Below are 26617 nucleotides of genomic sequence, written 5' to 3'. Positions count from 1 at the left end.
TTAGTTGCATTATCCTCTGGAGTACCACCTTCTTCATATTCATATTACAACAAAATTCGCTGCATTGTTTTAGAAATACCTGTTCGCTTCTTTGAGCACTTAGAGAAGCCACCAATGGGTGTTTATGTTTGTAGTTAATGATAATGGCTACTGTTCATCAGCATTCATTGACTATCAAGTGTTTTCCTTATTTTTACATGTGTTTACTGTTTTAATCTTTGAAACTCTAGGTATTACGTCCTATTGTTATACTTATTCTACAAATGAAGAAATGGAAACATAGAGATATAAAGTCACTTGCCCAAGATTACAGAGTTAGCAATAAGTGATAGAGCTAGAGTTCTGTTTTGCTCCAGATTCTGTATGCTTACTCATCTGTGTGATATAGTTTTTTTAATGTTGGTATGTTGGTGGGGCCCAGAGCCGACAGCCAAGAAAGAATTCCTGAGACATCTTTGGTGCAAAAAGATTTTATTAAAACACAAGGACAGGACCTATGGGCAGAAAGAGCAGCTGCTCTCTGCCTGCTGCCACCTGCTGCCCTGGGATTATGAGGGATAACTGATTATATACCTTAGGGCTGAAGGGAGTAAAGATAAAGGAAGTTCTAAAAGGATTTTCATATGCTAAAGATTCAGGATCCTTTTGTCAAAGGACTGCAGGTAATAAGGGCATTTAATTTTATCTACATTTCCTTCTGCCTTTGTTTCCCACATCATGTAGACCATAAAGCCTGGCACCTATTGGGTATGCAGGAAATGTTTGTAAATGAATGGGCTGTGGATCACAATAACTGCTTCTATATGATAACTTGGCTTTGAGTGTCACCTCATCTCTCCCCCATTTCCCAGTTTGTGTCCTAAATAGTTCAGAGGGAAGCAGCATGGTAATAATAAGATCTTTCTCCAGGGTTGATGTGAGGATTAATGGAGGTAATAGCTTTGAAAATATTTTGCAATCTTGGAGCAACTGGGTAGCTCTGTTGGTTAAGCATCTGCCTTTGGCTCAGGCAGGTCATGATCCCAGGGTGCTGGGATCAATTCCCATGTCAGGTTCCCTGCTAAATGAGGAACCTGCTTCTCCCTCTGCCTGTCACTCCCCCTGTTTGTGTGTGCGTTCTCTTTCTCTGGCAAATAAGTAAATAAAGTCTTAAAAAAAAAAATCATCCACCATCATCAAGTGGGATTTATTCCTGGGATGCAAGGGTGGTCAATATTCACAAATCACTCAACATGAAACATCACAACAATAAAAGAAAGGATAAGAACCATGTGATCAGTTGAGTAGGTATAGAAAAAACATCTGGCAAAGTACAACATCCATTCATGACACAAACCCTCAACAAAGTAGGTTTAGAGGGAACATACTTCAACACAAGAAAGTCCACATATGAAAAACCACAGTTAATATCATACTCAATAGTGAAAAACTAAGAGCTTTACCCCTCAGGTCAGGAGCAAGATAAGGATGTCTGCTCTTGATGAGGGAGCACGAAGCTGGCTGAAGACAAAGCAAAAGCTGTCGCCTTGCACCCCCCCCTCCATCCGCTCCCCCTCAGTCATATGTGTAAGCATTCCTCAGGCAGCCCTGACTGCCAAGAACAATAAGCAAATAGTTAACTTGCAGGGATCACAATCCTGCTAGACAGGAGTCTCCCTTGGCTTACAAATGTCCTAAATCTCACTAACAAAGATGATTGATAGCAGTATTGTGCCATCCCACCAAAAAGTCTCCCAACTATCTTAATGTTAATGGCTGGTCTAAAGACTACATTGATCAAGCTGCAAGGGCAAGGCCTCCGGTAGGCAGGCCTACTTGTGACCTCTGTCTGTCAAATAAATAAAATCTTTAAAAAAAACAAAAAGAAAAACAAAACTTCATCACTCTCACCACTTTTATTTACTCACTGGAAGTCCCAGCCATAGCAACTGGACAAGAAAAAAGAATTAAAGGCATCCAAATTGGTAAGGAAGAAATAAAACTTTATTATTTGCAGATGGCATAATACTACATATAGAAAACTATAAATATAGATTCCACCAAAAATAACTACTGGGGGGCGCCTGGGTGTCTCAGTGGGTTAAGCCTCTGCCTTCAGCTCAGGTCATGATCTCAGGGTCCTGGGATCAAGCCCCACATCAGGCTCTCTGCTCGGTGGGGAGCCTGCTTCCCCCAACTCTCTCTCTGCCTGCCTCTCTGCCTACTTGTGATCTGTCAAATAAATAAATAAAATCCTAAAAAAAAAGCCCTAGGACTGATAATTCAGTAAGATTGCAGGGTACAAAATCAATGTACATAAATCCATTGTGTTTCTATATAATAATAAAGCAGCAGAGAAATTAAGAAATCAATCCCATTTACAATTACACCAAAAAATAATAAAATACTTTGGAATAAACCTAACCAAAGAGGGGAAAGACCTGCACTTTAAAGATTTTGTTTTTAATTTCATTTATTTATTTGAGAGACAGAGAGCACAGAGGAAGAAGGAGAGGGAGAAACAGACTCCCCACTGAGCAGAATGTGATTGTCACCTGAGACAAAGGCAGACACCTAATGTCTGAGCCACCCAAGCACCCTGCTTATAGTTTTTAAAGTACAGGTCTTGGGGCACCTGGGTAGCTCAGTTAGTTAAGCATCTGCCTTCAGTTCAGGTCATGATCTCAGGGTGCTGGAATCGAGCCCCACATTGGGCTCCCTGCTTGGCGGGAAGCCTGCTTCTCCCTTTCATACTCCCCTTGCCTATGTTCCTTCTCTTGCAGTCTCTCTCTCTCAAGTGAATAAATAAGAACCTGGGTGGCTCAGTAGGTTAAGTGTCTGTCTGACTCTTAGTTTCGGCTCCAGGTTATGATCTCAGGGTCATGAGATTGAGCTCCTCCTCAAACTCCACTCAGCGCAGAATCTGCTTGAGATTCTCTCTCTCCCTTTCCCCCTCTTGCTCGTCCTTGCTCTCCCTCTCTCTCCCTTTACTTCTAATAAGTAAGTAAATAAAATCTTTCTTTAAAAAAGCTATCAAACATTGATGAAAGAAATTCAAGGTAACACAAACAAATGGAAGGATATTCCAGGTTTATGGACTGGAAGAACAAATATTGTTAAAATGTCCATACTACCCAAAGCAATGTACAGATTTAATATAATCCCTATCAAAATACTAACAGCATTTTTCACAGGACTTCAATAAGCAATCCTAAAATTTGTGTAGAGCCACAAAAGACCTTGAATAGCCAAAGCAATCTTGAAAAAAGATAAACAAAGCTGGAGGTGTTAACAATTCCAGATTTCAAATTATACTACAAAGCTATAGTAATCAAAACAGTATGGTATTAGCACAAAAACATACACAGATCCATGGAACAGAATACAAAGTCCAGAGATAAACCCATGATTATGTGGTCAATCTTTGACAAAGGAGGCAAGAACATCCAATGAGAAAAAGACAGTCTCTTCAACAAATGGTGCTGGGAAAACTGGACAGCTGTATGCAAAAGAATGAAGTTGGACCAATTTCTTACACCATACACACAAAAAAACTCAAGATGGATTAAGGACCTAAATAGGAGACCTGAAACCATAAAAAACCCAGAAGAGAGCACAGGAAGTAATTTATCCAACATTAGCTGTAATGATAGGTCTCTTCCAGCAAGGTAAAGAAAAGCAAAAATAAACTATTGGGACTATACCTCCAAACAAAAAGCTTCCACACAGCAAAGGAAACTATCAACAAAACTAAATGCCTACTGAATAGGAGAATATATTTGCAAATGATATCCAATAAGGGGTTAGTATCCAAAAATATATAAAGTACTTACATAACTCAACAACAGAAAACCAAACAATCCAATTTAAAAATAGGCAGAAAACATGAAGACATTTCTCCGAAGAAGACATACAGATGGCCAACAGACATAGAAAATGATCCTCAGTATCACTCATCATCAGAGAAATGCAAATCAAAACAATCAGATATCATCTCACACCAGTCAGAATGGCTTAAAAAAAAAAAAAAAGCACAAGAAATAGGGCACCCAGCTGGCTCTGTCAGAAGAGCATGCAGCTCGCGATCTGAGATGTGAGTTTGAGCCCCACATTTGGTACAAAGATTACATGAAAACAAATAGTACATTTATTGTGATGAGCAGAGTAATGTACAGAATCCTAGCACACCTGAAACTAACACAACACTGTATGTGAACTACACTGGAATTAAAATAAAAAGTTTTTTTTTTAAAAAGACTTTATTTATTTATTTGACAGAGAGAGAAATCACAAGTAGGTGGAGAGTCAGGCAGAGAGAGAGAGAGAAGCAGGCTCCCGCTGAGCAAAGAGCCCGATGCGGGGCTCGATCCCAGGACACCGAGATCATGACCCGAGCCGAAGGCAGCGGCCCAATCCACTGAGCTACCCAGGCGCCCCTAAAATAAAATTTTTTAAAAATTGAAAGTTTGGTAAGAAAAGAAAAAGGAATGGTACCTTGTTAGGGAGGTCAGTGGGAATTTTTAAAGGAGTTTGGGGGGATGTTTTAGGATGATGGAAAAGAGTTGTGAAATTATGTTCTATCTATCAGAAGTGTATTTGTGGAGGACAAACTTTCCTCTACCCACTTAGGTCCAGTTCCTGGCAGTATGTGAATTAATCTGACACAAGGCAGATCAACAGGAGGCAGTTTTTAGTATTATATCCACAGGAGCAGAAAATTTTAATAAGGCTAAATCCTGAGAACATCAGTATTTCAGAGTCAGGGGAGACTAACACCAGTTAGAAAATCTGTAAGTGGGCGCCTGGGTGGCTCAGTGGGTTAAGCCGCTGCCTTCGGCTCAGGTCATGATCTCAGGGTCCTGGGATCGAGTCCCGCATCGGGCTCTCTGCTCAGCAGGGAGCCTGCTTCCTCCTCTCTCTCTCTGCCTGCCTCTCTGCCTACTTGTGATCTCTCTCTGTCAAATAAATAAATAAAATCTTTAAAAAAAAAAAAAAAAAAAAAAAAAGAAAATCTGTAAGTAACATCCTGGGGTAGGAAATGAGAGAGTCATCATGGTGATTAGCTGTGGAGAGATCACATGATTAAACACTGGGGGAAAAAGGGCCATTGACAATTGGTAGGTCAGTGTTGTCTTTACAAGCATAGCTTCAGAAGAAAGGACAGAAATGTGAGGGCATGGAGAACATGTTATTATCGATTTATTGCCTTTTAAGTGCACATCCACTTTTTTCCGCCTGCTCTGTAAAGATGCACCTGAAGCTTTGTCAGTAGAGGGCGCAGCACAGACGGAACAAGAGGAAAGGGGTTAGCTCCCCTTGCAACACCTACTATTTCCCCAGGGCACAGCACGCAGGGCTTCTCCAGCACTCGCTCTTCTGTGGGCAACAGCAACCAGCAGCAGCCAGCAGCCTCCACCAGTGCTCCCACTCCCAAATTATAGAAAGGCACCTTTATGGAGGGTCTTTGCTGTCTACACCTCCTTAGGAATAGCTTTTTCCCAGCACTGGTGAGCAGGGGTCAACAAGCATTTTCCTTCAAGAACCAGAATGAGTATTTTAGGTTGTGCCAGCCATTGGGTCAGACACTACTCTTTTTCACAGTACAAAGCAGCCACACACAGTAAATGAACATATCTGTGGCCCAAAAGAACTTTATTAATAGACTGACATTTTTATTGCATGTAATGTTCACATACATGAGAACATTCTTTTCAAACATTTAAAAATGCAAAAACCATTCTTACCTCCCAGACTACGTGAAAACAGGTGGTGGGCCAGGGTGCAGGCTCAAGTTCAAGGTCTCCTGTTCTGGAGAGCATGTTTTCAGTGAGCCCCTCCAATGCAGCCTCACAACAGCAACTTCTTGCTCTTCAGGGAGCCACCATGCCCTCTCCCATGTGGTCTGGATCCCAGTCCAAGGAGTAGGGCTTAGGAGAAAGTAGAGCACTTTGGGTGCTCTCATCCCTGGGGTAATGGCTGCTCCTTAATATCTGCTACTCCCCTTCTCTTTTCATGTTGTTACTTCCTACTGGCTGTATCCATTTCTATTGCTGCATAACAAATTACCACAAATTTAGCATCTGAAGACCATGAACCTTTACCACCTCAGTTTCCATGGGTCAGGGGTCTAGGCATCACACTAGAGGATCTTTTCCTCAGGTTCTCAAGATTCCAGTGATGTTGGCCAGGGCTATGATCTCACCTGGATCCTCTTTCAAGGTCACTCTGTGCTGGCAAAATTCAGTTCCTGAGGTTGTAGGACCAAGGACCGCCCCTCAGCCTGCTGTTTCCTGATAGGCGACCCTCTCCACAACATGGCAGTCTGCTTTAAGGATAAAGGGAGAACACATCTAGTTTCTACTTCTTGTCTCCTACCTTTGGGCACTTTTATAATCTCCCTTAACTAAGTCAAGTTATTACGGATCTTAATCACATCTACACCTAAAATCTCCTGGCCATTGCCAGAAAATGTAACTTAATCTTGGGAGTGAGAATTCATCATATTCACAGACCCTACCCACACTCTAGGGGAGGGGATTATATAGAGGATACACATCAGAGATAAGAACTCTTGGGGCCCATCCTAGAATTCTAACTACACTAGAGAAGGGATAAAAATCTTTGTTCAATCTAGCTTTTACATTTTCTTTAATGTTGTTCTTTTCATAGTGTTTTAAAACATTTCCTACTGAAAGCAAAATACTTCAGGATACTTTAACTTCATATAAAATGTGTTTGTACTACAATTACTCATTACATAAGACGTTAAACGACTGGTGCTTTAATTCAACTAAATACATCATTCATGGTTCACAACATTCTCCATCAATTCTGCCCCAAGGCATAAGTGTTTGCCAAAGTGATTTAAAACAGAAACTTAGATTCATTCAGAATAAAACTCTGATTTTCCTGTTAGAACTTAGGTATTTTAGGTTACACATTTTATATTGAATTCACATGATTATAGGTATTCATACAAAACTCTTGTAATTTGTAGTTAGCATTTAGAGCATTTCTCAACCTGTTACCTTGTGTATATACTGTGAAATTTGATTCAATGACTCAAAAGTTAGGAAATTCAGTTTTAAAATGTTTTATTTCACAGTTTATAAAAAAAAAGTATTATTATGTACAAGACTCAAAGTAAATAGAAAGGCAGCTTTCAATCACAAATGGATGAGACAGTAGTCATTCAAACTCTACTGTGGAAGCATATTTAAGGCACACACCTCAATGTTAGGCATAAATAATTTTAACTATGCAGTTCAAGTTCTGGGTTTTATATCACATCTGCAAATATAAGACCCTGTGGTCAAATTTTAAGATTGGTAAAGTCAATCTGAAACTGCTTATATACTGAGTACAGGCTTTACTATTACAAATACAAGATGTTAACTAACAGAATAGCAGTCCTCAAAGATCTCTGTCCCACGCTTGTACACCAGCAATCTGCTAATTTCCCTTCTTGTAGTTACTCTTCAAATTGTAGTCCTTATGCATTGAGTTCCCTATGCATCTCACCCATCTCCTTTATCTGAAACAGAAGAGAAAAAAATTTTAGGTAATTTTCCAACCTTTTGTTCATCCTGGAAAGTTATTAAAAAAGAGGAAAGCAAGATGAATTATTCAATTTATGAGCCGTATTTGGAAAAAGTAAAAAATGTACTACAAGAAAGCACACACTGAATGCATGACCCAAAGAATTTGGAGGTACGATGGCCAAAGTGACAGGGAAGTAGCAGGTGAGCTAGATCTCTTAAGAATGGATACGGGCTTTATTAAATGTATGCCGTTTTTACATCCAGTAAGAATCAATGTATTTTCTATGATCAATCTTTTAATTTTATAGATGAGGACACGGAGTTCATAATTAGGTGACCTGTACCAGACCACATAGTTAGTTATCTAGGCAGAGCTGAGACAAGATGATGGAAACTACCACTGCTGGCAAACATTCTACCATGTGGCATGCATGGAACCAATACTTTATACCAACTACTTTGTTTAATCCTTACAATAGGTCTGTAGTATCATCCCCAGTTTATAGATAAGGAAACATGGAGGCTTAAAGAAGTTAAATAACTTGCCTGCCCAGCTAACAAGTGGTCAGACCCACATCTGTATCACCATACTATAATACACTGTCATTCCACCTTTCTGTTATGCTTCAGTTCAGGGAGTCTGTCCCCTAGACTTGTGGTCACTAAACCAGGTAAGCCAGATGATCAACTATGACATGGGAAAAAAAATTACAACTTTCTAGTTCTACTGGATTGTTTTCAGTATTCTTTTACATTTCTGTGTTTCTTGGTAAGATATTAGTAAAAAGCACATATACAAGTATAAATAAATGCATAAATATGCAAAATGGTGGGTATACTGAAAATGGTATTGACAGGGTTTAGGAACAAGTGTGTTTCACATCCAGTTCCAAGTGACTGACATACTAATGATCTGACAGTCTGTTTCCACACTAATGTACATGACTAGTTAGCATGCAACTGCTCCAGTAGGACATAAACCAAGGTCTTTTTTAATGATTATTTCACTGGTATAGACAGTAAATCAGGTCATCAGTCGTAAGGAGCTTCTCCAACATGAATTCATAGAGTATGCCTCAAAGATTCCACTAAAAGCTGACACTTCAACGAACAAAAACGTAGGCTTCCTATCCACTCCTCTGAGGCAAAACTCAGTACTAGCTGGTCTGCTGTGGAACTCATGCAAGAGAATGTAAGCATGGGGCGCCTGGGTGGCTCAGATGGCTAAGGGTCTGCTTTCAGTGCATGTCATGATCTCAGGCTCCTGAACCCGCATCCTTTCTCCCCTCAGGAGGGAGTCTGTGTGCCCCTCTGCCCACTTATGCTTGCTCTCTCAATAAATAAAATCTTTAAAAAAAAAAGGGGGGGGGGATGTAAATAATGAAGCACTGACAGACAGTCCCTAACCCTAAGGACTATACTCTAAAGGCGCACCAGCATAACTGAGTCCTATCAGTGTCTAGAAAGGTACGGTGATTATCAGGAATAGGAAATTTTAAAAGGGGCTCTTTATATAAAGTAATCCATTTACCTCAGCCTTCTCATACTTTGCCATTCTGTTCTTTCTGGAAATAACCTGAATGGAAAAAAAATGATTACTATTTAAGGACTGCTATCCAAAGAGAAAGTTGATCTAAATTAACACATAAATGCTTTTTCATGGATACAATTCATATCTGAATAAATCTAACTTAAAAAATCTATCCACAGACATTATTTCTTAAATTAAAATTTCCCTACGAAACTAAAAGAAAAAAAAAGCCTACACTTATCATGAGGTACACTATGTATAGAATTGCTGTATCATCATGTTGTACACCTGAAACTAATGTAACACTGAATATTTTATTTAAAAAAAAAAAAATCGAAAAAACTTTCAAGACCTCTTTCCCCACAAACCACAATCTTTTGGAACAACAAAAGGCCTAGCACAACCAGTGAAACCAAAAAACTGCACTGAGAAAACTATGAATAATCTTTAATAAAATCTAACAGCCTGGTAAGCAACTTTGCATTTTCTGTTCCATCCTTATACAAATATATACAAAAATACATGTGCATGAGTTCTGGGGAAGGGGAGGCAGTCTAAAAAAATGGGATCATACAGTATCATTTCTCTCTTTGCACAGCCTGTATAATCATTGGAACTTTTCCAGATTAAAAGCTATAGATTATACTAATTTTTTAATTAACTTTATTCCATACCATGGATATTCCACAATCTACTCATCAGTTCTCCTACAAATGTACATATAAATCATTTCCAGATTGATCCTTAATAGCAACACTATAATACATAGCCCTGACCATGCTTCCTATGAACCTGTGCTTTTGTTTCTGCAGGACAATTTGATTTCTAGGATTCTCTCATGTGTTTATTTCCCATCTGGATTTCTTCTGTAAATCCTCTATCCAGGCCTTTTACTATTCTTTAAACTCATTATATGTTATGCTTAACAACCTTTTTCATTTTACGCATCATGAAGATTTTCCCCCAGCCGATCATTGACATTTTTCACTTTCCAGTATCTTTGCCGTACAAAATGTTTAATTTCAATTCAGTCAAATATGTGTCTTTTTGTTCATGGATTCCAGATCTCTCCCCTTACTTGCTTCCCTTTACCACTAGATTGTACACACATTTCCTAAATTAATTTTGAGAGTTGTTCTAATTTTTTAACACTTTGGACTATCATCCACCTGGAATTTGGGTTTGAAAATGAGTGCACTGCTCCATGATGTGCCTTTCACACAGGTGGGCAACATGGCCTGCCGTGGCCGGGGTGAAATAGGAACGCACATTTTTTTCCTTCCAGATGGAGAGCCAAGTGTAATTCCACTGAACCGAAAATCCATGTTCCCACATACCCTCAAATCTATTTCTAAATTCTGCTACGCTGTTAAGATTTGTAATGGTGGGGCACCCTTACATTTCTAGAGTAAACCCTGCTGTTACAGGTGGTGCTTCTACTGAAGCACTGCTAAATTCGATTTGTGAATCTTGTTTAGAATCGCTCTTCGTATTTACCACTTCCAATTCTTTCCATGGTAACGTTAACTGGGTTCTGTTGTTGCATTTCACTGAATGGTCTGGGAGTGCAGGGACTTTGCACTGATGCTAGCAGGACTGACTTGTGGACTGTTTGAGCGAAGAGAACTGATGGACATTTGCTGCCCAACAGTCACATAACTGACCTGTGAGGGGCTTGGCTACAAGCTTTTCTCAGATTGGCATCCTTTCTTGCTTTAGAAAGTGACTGTTTTATAAAAAAGGACCAGATGCAGGAGATTTGTTCACTATATGGAATTATAAAAAATGAAGCTTTTGTTTCATGAACATGTTCCAGAACACGCGTGTAGCTCTCTCAAGCTGTCACCTTTTCGTGAAAGAATATGCCCTTAAGAGAAAGTTGACTTGTTCTATACTCACCAGCACAACGATTCCAGCAATAACTGCTAAGGTCACGACCACAATGACAGCAATAATACCAGCTTGTAGACCCTGCATTGAAAATTCAGGTGGTTTTTCATCAACATAGTAAATTGCAGTTCGACCGGGTTCCAAATCCAATTGTTCCCCATTTATTCTCAGGTCCATTCTGTTGGAATGGAACAAGGATTCATCTTTAACCTGTATTGAGAAGGAAAAAAACAATTTAAAATATTTAAGAAAACGCACCATGGGGATGCCTGGGTGGTTCAGTCATTAGGTATCTGCCTTTGGCTCAGGTCATGATCCTTGGGTCCTGGGATTGAGTTCCACATCTGGCTCACTGCTCAGCAGGAGCCTGCTTCTCCCTGCTTCTTCCCTTGCTTGTGCTCTCTGACAAATAAATAAAATCTTTAAAAAAAGAAAGAAAAAAAGAAAGAAAGAAAGAAAACCAAACCCACCACGGCCACACGGAATTACTTGTCAATTATACACCAAAAGAACTGCTGCCAAAGATTTTTGTAGTTTCAGTGGTAACATTCTCATGTGCTCAAACTTAAAAAAAACTTTATTACGGGAAAATCTCCAACATATATGAAAGTAGAAAGAATAGTGTAACGACGTCTCGTTATCCCTATCATTCCGGATTCAACAATATAAACACGTGGCCAACCTTCTTCAACTCATTCGTCCTTCCATCCTTCCTCCCTCCCTCTCCCCCAGGCCAGTTTATTTTAAAGCAAATACCAGGTTTCAACAGAAAATGGCTCAATAGAATATATTAAAGTTTATAGGAACAAATTATTTATCTTTTTAAGAAGATTTTAATTTATTTGACAGAGAGAGAGAGCAAGTAGGCAGAGCTGCAGGCAGAGAGGGAGGGAGAAGTAGGCTCTCTGCTGAGCAGGGAGCACAGTGCAGGGCTTGATCCCAGGACCTTGGGATAATGACCTGAGCTGAAGGCAGCCACTTAGTCGACTGAGCCACCCAGGTGTCCAAAACAAATTATTATTATTATTATTTTTTAAAGATTTTACTTATTTATTTGACAGAGAGAGAGAGCACAAGTAAGCAGACAGGCAGGCAGAGAGAGAGGGGGAAGCAGGCTCCCCACTGAGCAGAGAGCCTTATGTGGGGCTTGATCCCAGGACCCTGAGATCATGATCCAAGCTGAAGGAAGAGGCCTAACCCACTCAGCCACCCAGGCACCCCCAGAAACAAATTATTTTAATCACACTAGTTCCACATCATTTCTTACTTAACTTCTTGTGCACGGACACCATAATGGGATATACACACAAACTAAGTAACTATCAAGGATGCAATAGGTCAGAATTATGAGAGAAAATATTCTAGGTAAAAGAATTTGAAAAAAAGGCATAAATATCCAACAGGTCAGAAAGGTGTGTGAGAAAGATGAATGGGTCAGATGAGGGCAAAGTTAATCGCAGCATAAGAACCACAAGGACAAAGTTAATTGCAGCACAAGAACCACTCAGGGAACAGAGGGGTGGCTCATATGTAAGTGGAGAAAAAGATGATGAAAGATCTTCAATCCATTGAGACATGACAGACAACATTACATTTCTAAACAGAGGAATAAAACGAAGATTATACTCACATCTTTTTCAAAATAGTAAGCCACATCAGCTATGTCCACATCACTCTGAGTTTTCTGAGATGAATTTTGCATCAGATCAATAGTGATAAGATCATTTTCATACTGGGGGAGAAATGAAAAATGCAAATCATTATCAATACAACCAAAATCATGTAAAAATACGTTTCAAAAATCTGTATATTCAGGGGACGCCTGGGTGGCTCAGTTGGTTAAGCAGCTGCCTTCGGCTCAGGTCATGATCCCAGCGTCCTGGGTCGAGTCCCACATTGGGCTCCTTGCTCGGCAGGGAGCCTGCTTCTCCCTCTGCCTCTGCCTGCCATTCTGTCTGCCTGTGCTTGCTCTCTCTGCTCTCTCTCTGATAAATAAAATCTTAAAAAAAAAAAATCTGTATATTCAGTTTTTTATTTTCTGTAATCCACACTTGTCAGTGTTCCTTTCCATTAGTAGGTAACTGTAATTCACAAATCTTTAGGCGATTTTAAAATCTACCAAAGGGAAGTCAGCAATACTGGCGCCTGAACAGGGACCAGGGCCAGACCAGACCCGATCTCATCAGAAATAAGCCCCAACGTGAGTTTTGCACGGCCGTGCCTTTTTCCCCACTGGTGAGTTGTGGGCAGTTATCGCAGGGTATGGGTAATCTAGAGAGCACAAACGATTATCGCCCTTACGTGTGTTTATTGAGAAGGCTCCTGAAGGCGGGAGGAGCAAAAGTCAGCAAGGGCCAACTTATGGAGCTTTTCAAGGTAATTAAAGAACATTGCTCCTGGTTCTCTGTATTAGGGACTTTAGATTTACAAACATGGGAAAAAGTAGGTCACGAGTTAAAACTTTCGTGTATGAAAGGAAAGCAAACTACTTGGACCCTCATTCGCTCCGTTTTCGAGCCTTTACAAACCCCTAATTTGTAGAGTGATAATGTTCAGGAGAAACTAAAAAAGAGGAACCTGAACATGCCATCCAGGAGTAGAAAGAAACTATTAAGGCCACCAGAAAGGAATACAGAAAGGAGGAAACTCCCCCTCTTCCTCCTCCAGTAACAGAACAAAAGGTGCCCATGTCACTGTTGCCGTCAGCTCCGCCGTTCTGTAAGGCGGCACCCGTTAATGAAAAAGATGGAAAGTACATGCTATCGGCTGTTCAGAAAGGCCTCCTTGAAGCACAGCGAGCAGGAGACCCAGATGCCTTCCCTTTTAATTTCCCGGTTATTATTACAGAACATGTTGCTCCAGGACATGATCCTGACAACCCTAATGGTGTCTATGAGGCCAACCATGAGCAATTTCCCTTCAAATTGTTGAAGGAACTAAATATGTCTTTTTTTTTTTTTTAAGATTTTTATTTATTTATTTGACAGAGAGAGAGATCACAAGTAGGCAGAGAGGCAGGCAGAGAGAGAAGGGAAGCAGGCTCCCAGCTGAGCAGAGAGCCCGACGTGGGGCTCGATCCCAGGACCCTGGGATCATGACCTGAGCCGAAGGCAGGGGCTTAACCCACTGAGCCACCCAGGCGCCCCAAATTGTTGAAGGAACTAAAACAGGCAGTACAAAACTATGGAGCTAATTCTCCATTTACAATGGGAATTATTCAAGGCATCGCAGAAGGCAATCGACTTATTCCGATGGATTGGTCATTGCTAGCAAGAACAGTTCTATCTCCAAGTGAGTTCTTGCAGTTCAAAACATGGTGGCAAGATCATGCAGAAATAGCAGCTGCCCATAAAGAGCTCATAACATTCCTATTTCCATGGAACAGCTCATGGGTCTTGGACCATGGGCCCAGGTTCAAGACCAGGTGTTAATGATCAAGCTGTTGAGCAGCTCCAGCGTTGCTGTTTGAGAGCATGGGAGAGAATAGAATCTAAGGGTTATGATAAGTGCTCTTCTTTTCAAAAAGTGGTACAGGGTCCAAGAGAGCCCTATACTGATTTTATCTCAAGATTACAAGAGGCTGTCAGAAGACAGATAAATAATCTTGAGGCTGTGGATACCATTATGCAACTGTTGGCTAATGAGAATGCTAATTCTGATTTTAAGAAGTTGCTAGCACCCTTTAAAGGCAAGGGAACATTGACAGATTATATTAAGCTATGTCAAGGAGAAGGAACAGAGACCTATAGAGCTGATTTGTTAGCTTAAGCAATGGCTGCTCTGACCATAGGGAAATTTAAAGGACAGTGTTTCAACTGTGGGCAAACAGGGCACAAACATTAATCTTACTTTTGGATATCAAAATAGGCCGATATGTATCGGCAATCATTCCAGCTGCCTTGTTCCTGGTGATCAGAGATGGTTGGTGGACCTTCCTACTAATAATTATTTGACTAAAGCTCAGTTACATTTACTCCCCATTAAAGGATTCCAAGCCTACAAATATCGGGGTCCTAGCTATAACGCAGCACCCCCTATTCCCAAATGCAAACCAGCACAGATATGGTCAGATGAGGGAATTCGCCCTTTATGGAAGGATTGTAGAGCAGCTCACCCCAGTATTGTCATTAATGATTCCTATGGAATTGTATGGGACTGGTCCCCTAAGGGGATGGCAGTCACCAATTGCATTGGGGAACCCTGCTCCCCTCATCGGAAGTTAAAATGGCAAGTTTTTGATGATCCCATTTTACCGCAAACCTTAGCTTCAGGAGATGCACCTCTGGTGTGGTTTGGGCAAGGACTTTCTATGCCATCTCCTTTTGTTGATTATCATAAAAGTCGAAAGAATTTATGGAAGGTTACTACTGCTTTAAGTCACTTAAGAGTTTGGAATGGCTCTTACATTCATCAGTCCAATAATTATACATTTTCTTTTTTCCTCATGGATGAAGAATGGATAAGAGCTTGTGTTAGAGATCCCTATGTTTTTGTTATTGGCAAAATGACTTTTATTCATAGTAATAGAGAAATAGACTGTCTAAACTGTAAGATGTTCACCTGTGTTGGTAAGAATGTTTATAAAGACAATTCTATCATTCTTTTAGCTAGAAGAAGAATAGGCATTTGGCTACCAGTGAAACACCACCGTGTTTGGTAAAGTTCTCCCGACGTACATATACTTTTAACAGTATTGAAAAACTGGGTTCATAGAACAAAAAGATTTGTTGGGTTACTTGTAACAGCTATTCTAGGAATTATAGCCATTACTGCTACAGCTACCACTGCAGGAATGGCCTTGCATCAAACTACAAACTACACAATTTCTAAAGAAGTGGCACGAGAATGCTAGCAAGGCCTGGAATCAACAAACGTCCAAAAATTAGATGAATGTGTCTCTGATTTAGAAACAGCCATGATATATATAGGAGAATATAAAGCTTAGACTTCATATTTTATGTGATTGGAATGTTTCTTCTTTCTGTGTTACTCCCCATGCCTATAATGAATCAGAAGTATCTTGGAGCAAAATTCGTCGACATATTACTAACCATTATGGTAATATCTAACCTTAGATATTAAACAACTTCAAGATACGATCTCAAGTATTGCTCACTCATCATTACAATCTGTTCCAGGAATGAGTTTTACTCAAAGAATTAATGATATTCTGTCTGATCTAAGCCCTTCTACTTGGATCACACAAACTGGTCTTGGTGTTGTAAGTGGATTGATTATTCTTATTGTTGTAATCTTTTTATGCTTAGTCCTCAGAAGCACTCGAAAATCCCTCCAACAACTGAAAAATCAAGAAGCTGCAAAATCAGCTTTTCTACTTCTTCACAAACAAAAGCGGGGAGATGCTGCTGCCCCTCGGAACAATTTGTTCCTTAAACTGTAACCCCTGGAGGATTTTACTAGTTGCCAAGCACATTTAGATATGGCCTTAAAAAATACTGATACTGACAACAGGTCTTTGGGGAGAAGGACGATGTACGACCGTGAAGCTGGGCAGCTGGGGATGCCCGGCTCGCTCAGGGCGGAAGGCTGCCCCTTCACAGAAGCCGGGCAGCGGGGAACGCCTGGCCCACCCAGGGTGGAAGGCCGCCTGCTTCAGGGAAGCCGAGCACCCGGGAACGGCCGGTCAGCTCAGGGTGGAACGAAAACCGCCTGCTTCCCTTTTTCGTGATCGCTCCTTTCTCTTCCCAGAAGTGCTCCTTGTTAGTTAGAGAGTCCTTTGAATGTGCTTGGTTAACTATAAACTTTATCCTCCTTCTTGCATGTCTGCAAGACGGGATTAACGTTTGACCTTCATCAATCCTTCTATTGGCTATTGTTTTCTATCCAATAAAAGCGAGACTGTGGAGTTGCTCGTGGCAGCAGTCCTTTTCGACTGTTGTCTCCTGCTCCCAATCTTTTGCAGCTGACTTGTTTGTGCCTAATTCTTCTCTCGTCGCCGACAGGAAGCGGCAAATACAAATAAAGGTAAAGATGATGCGTATTTTGTTTTCAGAAGAGTATTTTCTTCCCTTGGAAAAAACTTAAAACAAGATATTAAAGTATCTTATTTGAGGACACCTGGGTGGGAGCTTGGTTCTCCCACTTTTCTGCTTGCCATTCCCCTTGCTTACAGCTCTCTATCAAATAAATAATTAAATCTTTAAAAAAAATTTTTTAAATAATGAAGTACCTTATTTGAAAAAAAAAAAAAAATTTTTTTTTTTATTTGAGGGTGCCTGGCTGGCTCAGTCAGATAGAGCATGCAACTCTTGATCTCAGGGTCATGAGTTCAAGCCTCACACTGGTCAAAGAGCTTACTATAAAAACAAAACAAAACAAAACAAAAAATAAAGTATCTTATGTGGTTAGGACTACTTTCAAAATAAAATGCTAGGGATCCTGGGTGGCTCGGCTGGTTAAGCATCTACCTTTGGCTCGGCGCATGATCTCACAGTCTTGGGACAGAGCCCCACATTGGCTTCCCTGCTCAATGGGGAATCTGCTTCTCCCTCTGTGCTCACTGCGCACTTTCTCAAATAAATAAAATCTTTAAAAAAATAAAATGCTTAAGAAACGCAATCGAAAATGCAATATGCATTTACCATGTTCTGCTTTTAAGGAGCAGAAAAGTATAGTCCCTCCTGTCCTTAAAAATGACATCAATTTTCTGTCTTGAAAAAGTTCCATCACATCAGGGCACCTGGGTGGCTCAGTGGGTTAAAGCTTTTGCTTTCGGCTCAGGTCATGATCCCAGAATCCTGAGATGGAGCCCTACATCAGGGTCTCTGCTCAGTAGGGATTCTGCTTCCACCACCCCCCTCTCTATTTGTGAGCTCTGTCAAATAAATAAATTAAAATGTTTAAAAAAATAAAAAAGTTCCATCACATTATTCAAGTATTTTTCAACCAGAGATATTACATTTTCCTTAAGGATGAAACAGGTTTTCAAAGATTATGGAAGGAAAACAGGAAATTTGAATTATTAAGTGTCCTAGGTTTAAAAGGTTGTTCAAATGCAGCTTAACCACTATCATAAGTCATACCCCAAGCACTCTATCTCACTAAGTCTCACCTAAAGCTTTTACTAAAAACAAACATCTTACCAGAATATTTGTGATATATTTTGGATCCAGCTGATAACGAGTTGTGATTATCTCCTTAAGTGCACTGTAAATAATTAAAAAACTGCTATTAAAAAATGCATACTATGTAACATTAAGAAGCACTATTTTTTTTTAAAGAAGCACTGTTTTTTTTTTTTTAAGATTTTATTTATTTGACAGCGAGAGATCACAGGTAGGGGGTGGGGGTGGGGGGAGGGGGCGGGGGAAGCAGGCTCCCTGCTGAGAGGAGAGCCCGATGCAGGGCTCGATCCCAGGACCCTGAGATCATGACCTGAGCCGATGGCAGAGGCTTTAACCCACTGAGCTACCCAGGCGCCCCAAGAAGCACTACTTTTTAACTAAGCAGGTAGTTCAAGCTCTAGAACTGTCATTAATCAAACTCGTCTTAAAAATGTTATGCCAGGGGCACCTGGGTGGCTCAGTGGTTAAGCCTCTGCCTTCGGCTCAGGTCATGATCTCGGGGTCCTGGGATTGAGCCCCATATCGGGCTCTCTGCTCAGCAGGGAGCCTGCTTCCTCCTCTCTCTCTGCCTGCCTCTCTGCATACTTATGATCTCTGTCAAATAAATAAATGAACAAAAATCTTACAAACAAAACACAACACCCCGTTATGCCATTTTGCAACTAACAGTGATGCTAAAACTGCCGAGTTATAGTTTGATTAGAAACTATATTTTATTTAGGGCTCCTGGGTGGCTCAGTTGGTTAAGCAACTGCCTTCAGCTCCTGTCACAATCCTGGAGTGCTGGGATCAAGTCCCACATTGGGCTCCCCGCTGTGCATGGAGTCTGCTTCTCCCACTGACCTATCTCTCTCGCCCTCTCTCTCTCAAGTAAATAAATAAAATCTTAAAAAAAAAAAAAAAAGAAAAACAGGATAATTAAACAGGATCCTAGTTCTGCTCACAGATTATAATTATTAATTACAAAGAGGTGAGGCACCCTGGTGGCTCGGTTCAACGTCTGCCCTCAGCTCAGGTCATGATCCCAGGGTCCTGGGATTAACCTGTGTCAGGTTCCCTGTTCTGCAGGGTGTCTGCTTCTCCCTGTGCCCCTCTCCCTGCTGTGCACACTCTTTCTCTCTTTCAAATAAAATCTTTTTTAAAAATTAAAAAAAATTATTACAAAGAAGTAACCAGTAACTCTACATTACAAACCTGATAGATACCTCCTTAACCACAGTTAACATCACTAATAAAGAAACAAGAAGACATCATGTGCTTCCTGATGTGAAGTACTAAGGAGGACACACAATCACTTAACGAAGTTTTTCTGTCAAAAATGCTTAGCCTGGGGGCACCTGGGTGGCTCAGTGGGTTAAAGCCTCTGCCTTCAGCTCAGGTCATGAACCCAGGGTCCTGGGATTGAGCCCCACATCGGGCTCTCTGCTCGGCAGGGAGTCGGCGGGGAGCCTGCTTCCCCCTCTTTCTCTGCCTGCCTCTCTGCCTACTTGTGATCTCTCTCTGTCAAATAAATAAATAAAATCTTAAAAAAAAAAAAAAATGCTTAGCCTGGGCGCCTGGGTGGCTCAGTGGGTTAAGCCGCTGCCTTCGGCTCAGGTCATGATCTCAGGGTCCTGGGATCGAGTCCCGCATCGGGCTCTCTGCTCAGCAGGGAGCCTGCTTCCCTCTCTCTCTCTCTGCCTGCCTCTCTGCCTACTTGTGATCTCTCTCTGTCAAATAAATAAATAAAATCTTTAAAAAAAAAAAAGAAAAAAAAATGCTTAGCCTGGATTTAATTATGAGGAAACATCAGGTAAATCCAAATCTGAGGGACAGCCTATGAAATCATCTGCCTATACTCTTCAACAGTATCAACACCATGAAGAGGTGAAGGACTAAGAAAGGCCAAGACCGTGTTCCATATTAAAAGAGACTAAAGCATCACAACAACTAAATCCATAACATGATCTTAGACTGGGTTCTGGATGAAAGGGGGAAAAAATTACCATCAAGATCAATGTTGGGGAAAATGACGCAATATGGTATAACATTAAATCTCCTGAATCTGGTAACTGTAGAGTGGTTATATAACATAGTGCCTTCTGGGGAGCCTGGCTGGCTGAGTTGGTAGAGCATGCGACTCTTATCTTGGGGTTGTGAGTTCAAGTCCCACATTGGGCTTAGAGATTACAAGAAAGAGAAAGAAAGAAAAGAAAAAAAAGAGTGTCTTTTATTCCTAAGGAAAGATACACTGAAGCATTTAGCTATAAAGGGACAAGTCTACAACTTGTTCTCAGATGATTCTGGGAAAAAAATATTAATACATGTTTAGGGAGATATACAAAATACACATCAACATAAAAAGAAAATGGGGCAAAATGTTCATTGATGACTCTGAGTGGAGAGTACCTTAGGAATCTGTACTATTCTTGCAACTCTATTTCAAAATAAGGTTAAAAACATTATAGTATACTATTATTTTTTCATAAACACAAAGAAGTATTAAGACTTGTTTTAGTTTCTCTAATGGCTTAGAATGAAAACCTGAATACCACCTGTGCAAATATAATGCACCTAACAGTACGTACGTTCTCAAACTTTCTATATCATAAGGTGTTTCTCTTGTTTTGTGCTTCAGTTCAATGATGATCCAGCTGTAAGGTAAAAATACAGTATTTTATGACTATAACAACTCAGCCTTTTATAGTATTTTCCTAATAAGCTAACAGCAAAATTCCCAAGTGGAATTCCAGTACAATCAACAAAAAAAGATTCATGCAAATAGGTTTGCCCTTCATTTCTTCCTTGGCCCCCACACATTGCTCATAAAGCACTCATCCAGGAGAAAACACCCTTTTGAACACGTCAACTCTGGCTTTGGGTCACCATATTCAAGGTCATGTAAAGTCAAGGCTTAGCTGGTCATGCTAGGCCACATTCATGGGAAGAGACAAAAAGGCACTGAGAGAAAGAGAAAAGTGACCATGAGGCTCCAGAAGACCAAAGGAGAGAGTGCCTTTCTAGGTGTGGATGACTTTCCAGCTCTAGTCACTTTTAATAAAGCCTCTTTTGTTTAAGCTAGCTTGAATGTGGTTCTGTTCCTTTTTACTGTGTAAAATAAATTCTATTAATTTTTACTTAAATTCTAGTTCATTAACACACAGCGCAACACTGGTTTTAGGGGCAACCGTATCTCGCTTTAAAACACAATAAATGAGTAAATATATAAACAACTTAAGCTTTTCACATACACTAACACTAATTGAACTTTCAAATCTGAGGAGTGTTATGGAAAAATAGAATAGGAAAACCATGTTTAGTATACTACCACAAGGAAAATTTTTTAAATAAGAAAAACATATTGCTAGTGAAGGGTCTATAACAAACTGGTGACATCAGTTCTGTGGAGGTAAACTGGGTAGTTGGGGGAGGGGTTGAGATAAAATGGAAACTGCACTGTATACATACCCTTTCCTCTCTTTTGAATTCTAAACCACCAAGTCATATTACATATTCAAAAATAAATTTACTTAAACAAATCTGAAAAGTATGAAAACAAGAATATGAGAGCCCGACTCACTAGGTCCGCACTCGTTCGGAGCAGGATATTTCCTCCTCATTATCCTTATCCGTTCTTCGGACCCCTGCAGTGTTCACACACCAGCACGTGGTGGTGCCATTGCACTGCTTGGCTTTAAAGAGCCCCTTCTCATCACAGTCAGGATCATAGAGCCCATCATTATTCTGGAAAGCCCCCTCAGGTCTCACTCTTCTCCCAGACTTTGAGCTGGTCATTTCCGCCTTCATCACCAAACATTTGGTTGCCACTGTAAAGAAACTTTAATGTCACACTGAAAAGGAACTGCAGTTTTATGCTTAAGGAAAAAAAATTTAATTTGGGGTGCCTGGGTGGCTCAGTCATTATGCATATGCCTAGAGCCCAGCACTCGGCTCCTTGCTCAGTGGGAGGCCTACCTCTCCCTCTCCCACTCCTCATCCCTGCTTGAATTCCCTCTTTCTCTCTGTCAAATAAATAAAATCTTAAAAAAATTGAACTCCAAACTCCCAGAGCCAAAGATTACTGCCGACTTACATGTTCCCATGTCCACTTTTTAAATTTTAAGACGCTTCAGCTACGAGATGATTTTGACAAAATAATATGATTCAAATTTGAGCCCCCAAAATGCTTCCTGACTTGAGATACATAAATTTAAAAAGGCTAGGTCAAAATACAATTTAAAGGCAATGAGGATATTCTACTCACGTTTTGAGCAAATGACGGAATTTTGTGCACCAAGCGAAGTACACTCACACTGACCGTGTGCGTTCAAAGAGCAGTTTGTGGTCAGTTTATAGTTTTCACAGACACATGCTAGATAAATTAAAAAAACAAAATCCCTTTTTACAATGTGAATCCGACTATGAACTCTGGTGTCTCAGCTAAATTACACTCTAACAATAATGCCTAAGTTACAGAGCCACAAAGCCTTAAAATGTTTTATTTTTCAGCTGTAATTTGAGTGGCTGATACTGTGGTGAATGGTTTGTGTATATATATATTCTACAGGCACATAGTCTAATTTGCATGCATTCCCATCTCGATTTTTTTAAGCCAAGAATATAGCCTTCCAAAAATCAGATTCAGCTCTGTCTCCATGATGACACTCCAGTCTCAGATCCTTCCGTCCCCAGGTACTGCTAGACAAACCCTTGCCTGTTAGCTACTGACTCTTCCTGAAAATCAACAATTACAATTCTTAGATCTGGAATAACTCACATTTCCTCCCTCCTCTCAGCCCGTTTCCTTAAAAAGAGATGCTTGCTTTTGAGCTTAATGGTAACACGGCCAACCAACCCTTGGACAATTTTGTGTCTTGGAAAAATTATACTTTCACGTGCACTTGGGGGCACTTTTGTTTGTGGCCTTCCTAACCAAATTAAATCCTAGTACCCAACTTCAAAAGTGATATTACACAGCTTATCTTGGATAGTAATGCCAATTTAATAGTTGTATCTTTGGGCACCTGGGTGGCTCAGTTGGTTAAAGCAACTGCTTTCTGCTGGGGTCATGGTCCCAGAATCCTGGGATCGAGAGTCCCACCCAACATCAGGCTCCCAGCTCAGGGGGAAGTCTACTTCTCCCTCTCCCTCTGCCCCTCCATCTGCTCCTTCTCTCTCTCTCTCAAATAAATAAAATCTTAAAAAAAAAAAAGAAAAAAGGTTTTATCTTTAACTACATCAAAAGTTCGTTTTAACTTCAAAATGGCAAGTCCCCCTAATTCATTCTACTTGTTAGCTAAGAGAACACAATAACAACAAAAACCAATGTGACAAACCAAAGAATTTTTATACTGCTTCATATGTCAAGTTGGCTTTAGTTATTCCCTGTTTAAGTTATAATTAATATGAACCACCTATATAATCCGTCCAGCACTAAACTCAGCATTGGGATCACAAAAGGAGACAGTGGCTGTCCTCAGGGAGTTAAAGCCTTATGCAGCACTTTAATGTATAGAGGCTCAAAAGCCACCTTTTCATGTCCAAGGGATGTGAAATTTAAAACAGACCAATCAGGTATAGATTTTTCTGAACCTAGAGCAACTACCATCACTTTAAAGCAATTTAAGATTAAGTACTTAGACCTGGACTGGAGCTAGAAAAACAGGAGTTGATTACACGCATTATTTTGAAAGTGTAATGAATTAGACCCATGCTCTGTTGGTGAAGGTTTCCTTTCCAGAAAGCTCTGGCCAATTGCCACTCTACCTCTGGCCACCGTCTCACAAAAAAAAAAAAAAAAAATCAAGAGATGGCAGACAAGATGTTTATTCCAAACTAAGAAAACCGTGATCAAACCACATGTCCATTATGGGGATAGGAGCGCGGCGACCTTCCACACCAGAGATTGTCCCGTCACCACTTACACTGTGGTTTCCAAGACTAAAAGAAACGGAAAACTCTAGATGTTATGTGGGACTAAAAACACATATACGCACACAAGATATAGAACTGCGTTTCCGTCTAGGGCAATGTTTACAGCAATGTCTAAAAGAAAAACATACTGGAATTAATAATGGGATTCTCTTCAAGTGCTGGGATTGTGGGTTTGTTTTGGTTTTGGCTTTTACTCTTTACACATACCGGTATTTCTGGGTTCCCTACAGTAAACTTGGCATTACCTACAACATGCTTAAAAAAGGGGAAACACCCCCACTCACACGACAGCTTGTGAAGGCCCAGGACTAGCCTCCGCGCGCAGGTGCGTAGCGGCCCCGGCGGCCTCCCTGCAGCCACCTGTCCCGCCTTCGAGACCCACTTCCGGGGCCAGCCACAGGTGCGGAGGGGCGGGGCGGGCCAGCATGCGGGTCGCCGCCAACTCCCGCTCCTGGCGCCTGCTAGTTTCCGCCCGCTAGGACCCCAAGCGTGCGCCCAGGCCGGAGGAGGTAGGCGCGCACAGACGGCGCCGGAAAGTCCCTGGACATGGCCACTCGGTTCCCTGCCTGCCCCGCGCCCCTGCTCCGGGCCACCTTCTTGGAGAGCGGTGCAAAGCGGCGAAATGTGGCGGCTCCCTCGCGGCCGTGCGAGCGGGTGCCTTCCCGCCGCCTCCCGCGCGCAGAGGGGCCTGGGCTGGGGCAGCCCCGCGCGGTCCGTTCCAGACGGGCAGGCGCGGCCGGCCGTCCCTTCACCACCATCTCCGCCTGGGATGCCGAGGAGCGTCCCCGCCCGGCCCAAGCCCAGAGCTCTGTTCCTTACCTTTCTGAGCCACGGCCACCGCCACGGTGGCCGCCGCGAACAGAAGCCCGAACGCGAGGACCTGGGGGCGCGCCATACTGCGCGCGCGTCGTCGAGAGGGGCGCGAGGCGGGCTGGGGGCTCGCGGGAAGGCGCGCGGAGGGAGCGGGGCGCCGGGAGCCCACTGGCAGGCCGGGGACGCGCGGGACCGCGTCGGAAGTACCGTGGCCAGGTGCTGCGGGGAGGACGGTGTGAGCTCGCCGAGGGACTGCGCACTCTGCAGACGCGGCGGGGCGGAGCAAACCTGCCCGACCTGGCGGCCCCGCCTCCCGGGCCCGGCCCCAGGCTGCTCACCTCCGCCCGCCGGTCCCCGCGGTGAGTCACCGCCTGGGGACTGGCCGGTGGGCGGGAGCAGGCGCTCCTCCCCCACACCCGGCGCGGCCGTTGGGGTGCCACCCCTCCCCAGGTGTTAGCGAGTGGCGCCCAGCCCCGCGCGGCCGGCAGGTGCTTCTTCCCGCGGCAGCCCGTGGGGGCTGGAAGGACGGTGGGCTGCGACTGTGACGGTTGGCAAGGACCGTTGGTGGCCACGGAGAAAAACGGAGTCTTCCTTTTACCAGAGGAAGCACGACGTTGCACCTTGAAGAAATGGGGCCCCAAGGAAAGAGAGGTCTGTGAAGAGGAAGGTGGAAGCTGAAATGGAGGAATACAAAGGGAAGCGGGAATAACACCCGAACCACAATAAAAAAAAAGTCGACCTTTGAGCTTCACCTGGCGGCCATACTCCTTTGAAACTAGAAAAAAGAACTTCCTGGCTTCCGGGGTTGGGGGGGGGGGATGACAAACTCATGTTCTTTATAATTCTCATTCTTTTACCGTTTTTATAAGCACTTTTAGTACTTGAAGATGTAAGAAAAGATGTTCCCATAGAGCCAACTGATGAGAAGTGAGATGATTACGGCTTCCATTAATATCGCAGAACAATGTTGATGAATCTTTTGTAGACATGTTTCAGTGCAAGTGAATTCAAATTACGACATGCTATTATTACGGTCTTAAAATTGTAATGCCTTGAGGCTTTCTAAGTATTGTTTTTAATGTTATTTTGACTAGCTGTAATAGGATAGCTGTTTTAAAAGGCTTTCTTCCCAGTTTTAGAGTTCAAAAGAGAAAGATGAAAAAGCAATTTTAAGATTCAACTAAATTCGATTAATATTTACAAGTGTATATCAACTAAATTATGAGGAATAATTATTGAGCAATAATGTAAGTTGTAGTCCTGTTGCCAGTTGATTAATGTAAATAGTCCCATTACAGTGAGTACCTGTAAAATTTGAGTTTTACGTGGACATTAAATAAGCTGTTTAACTATTTAATGGTTAACTTTGTAAGAAAATCCTGTCAGTCTAAATCTGTAAATCTGAGTTACTAGACCTGATTTTGGAACTTCGCAATCTGTTCAGCAATTTCAGGGAAAAGAATAGTAGTATCAAATCAGGAACAAGTTATCAACCCGCTTTTTTGCATTTTGGATATTTTCAGGAAGTTACACACTGCCAGCCCCCAAACCATACATACTTTTCCCAAGAATAATCTCACTGATTTTTGTGGCTTTATTTGTAAAATGTTCCATTGCGTGGTCTATCTCTGACCTAATCAAGAAGAAACTTGTTGGGCACCTGGGTGGTTCAGTTGTTAAGCGGCTGCCTTCAGCTCAGGTGGTGGTCCCAGGGTCCTGGGATCCAGGCCCACATCTGGCTTCCTGCTCAGTGGGAAGCCTGCTTCTCCCTCTCCTGCTCCCCCTGTTTGTGTTCCCTCTCTGTGTCTCTGTAAAATAAATAAAATCTTTAAAAAAGAAAGAAAGAAAGAAAGAAAGAAAGAAAG

General features: G+C 41.7%; 1 protein-coding gene across 1 annotated transcript; it reads right to left on the bottom strand.

Moving 5' to 3' along the window:
• Positions 1-5612: 5612 nt before the first annotated feature.
• On the bottom strand, positions 5613-25069 carry EPCAM (epithelial cell adhesion molecule). Its single transcript, XM_032352036.1, has 9 exons — positions 24759-25069; positions 22270-22377; positions 21586-21832; positions 20594-20659; positions 18045-18108; positions 12572-12673; positions 10951-11151; positions 9052-9096; positions 5613-7513 (listed from the first exon to the last, which is right to left on the bottom strand). The coding sequence occupies exons 1-9, from the start codon at positions 24832-24834 to the stop codon at positions 7472-7474; spliced, it is 951 nt and encodes a 316-aa protein (XP_032207927.1). The 5' UTR covers positions 24835-25069; the 3' UTR covers positions 5613-7471.
• Between the last annotated feature and the right edge of the window lie 1548 nt (positions 25070-26617).

Source organism: Mustela erminea, chromosome 7 (genome assembly GCF_009829155.1).
Source record: "Mustela erminea isolate mMusErm1 chromosome 7, mMusErm1.Pri, whole genome shotgun sequence".
In the NCBI taxonomy this organism is placed as follows: Eukaryota; Metazoa; Chordata; class Mammalia; order Carnivora; family Mustelidae; genus Mustela; species Mustela erminea.
The sequence above is the reverse complement of the archived record's forward strand: the minus strand, read 5'-3'. Positions and strand labels throughout refer to the sequence as shown.

Excerpts from the sequence above, each read along its gene's own strand:
- EPCAM (XM_032352036.1), bottom strand. The coding sequence starts at position 24,834 with ATGGCGCGCCCCCAGGTCCTCGCGTTCGGGCTTCTGTTCGCGGCGGCC. Across the intron at positions 21,833-22,269 it reads TTCCGTCATTTGCTCAAAAC|TGGCAACCAAATGTTTGGTG; the intron begins GTGAGTAGAATA and ends GTTTCTTTACAG. Across the intron at positions 12,674-18,044 it reads AATATATCACAAATATTCTG|TATGAAAATGATCTTATCAC; the intron begins GTAAGATGTTTG and ends TTTCTCCCCCAG.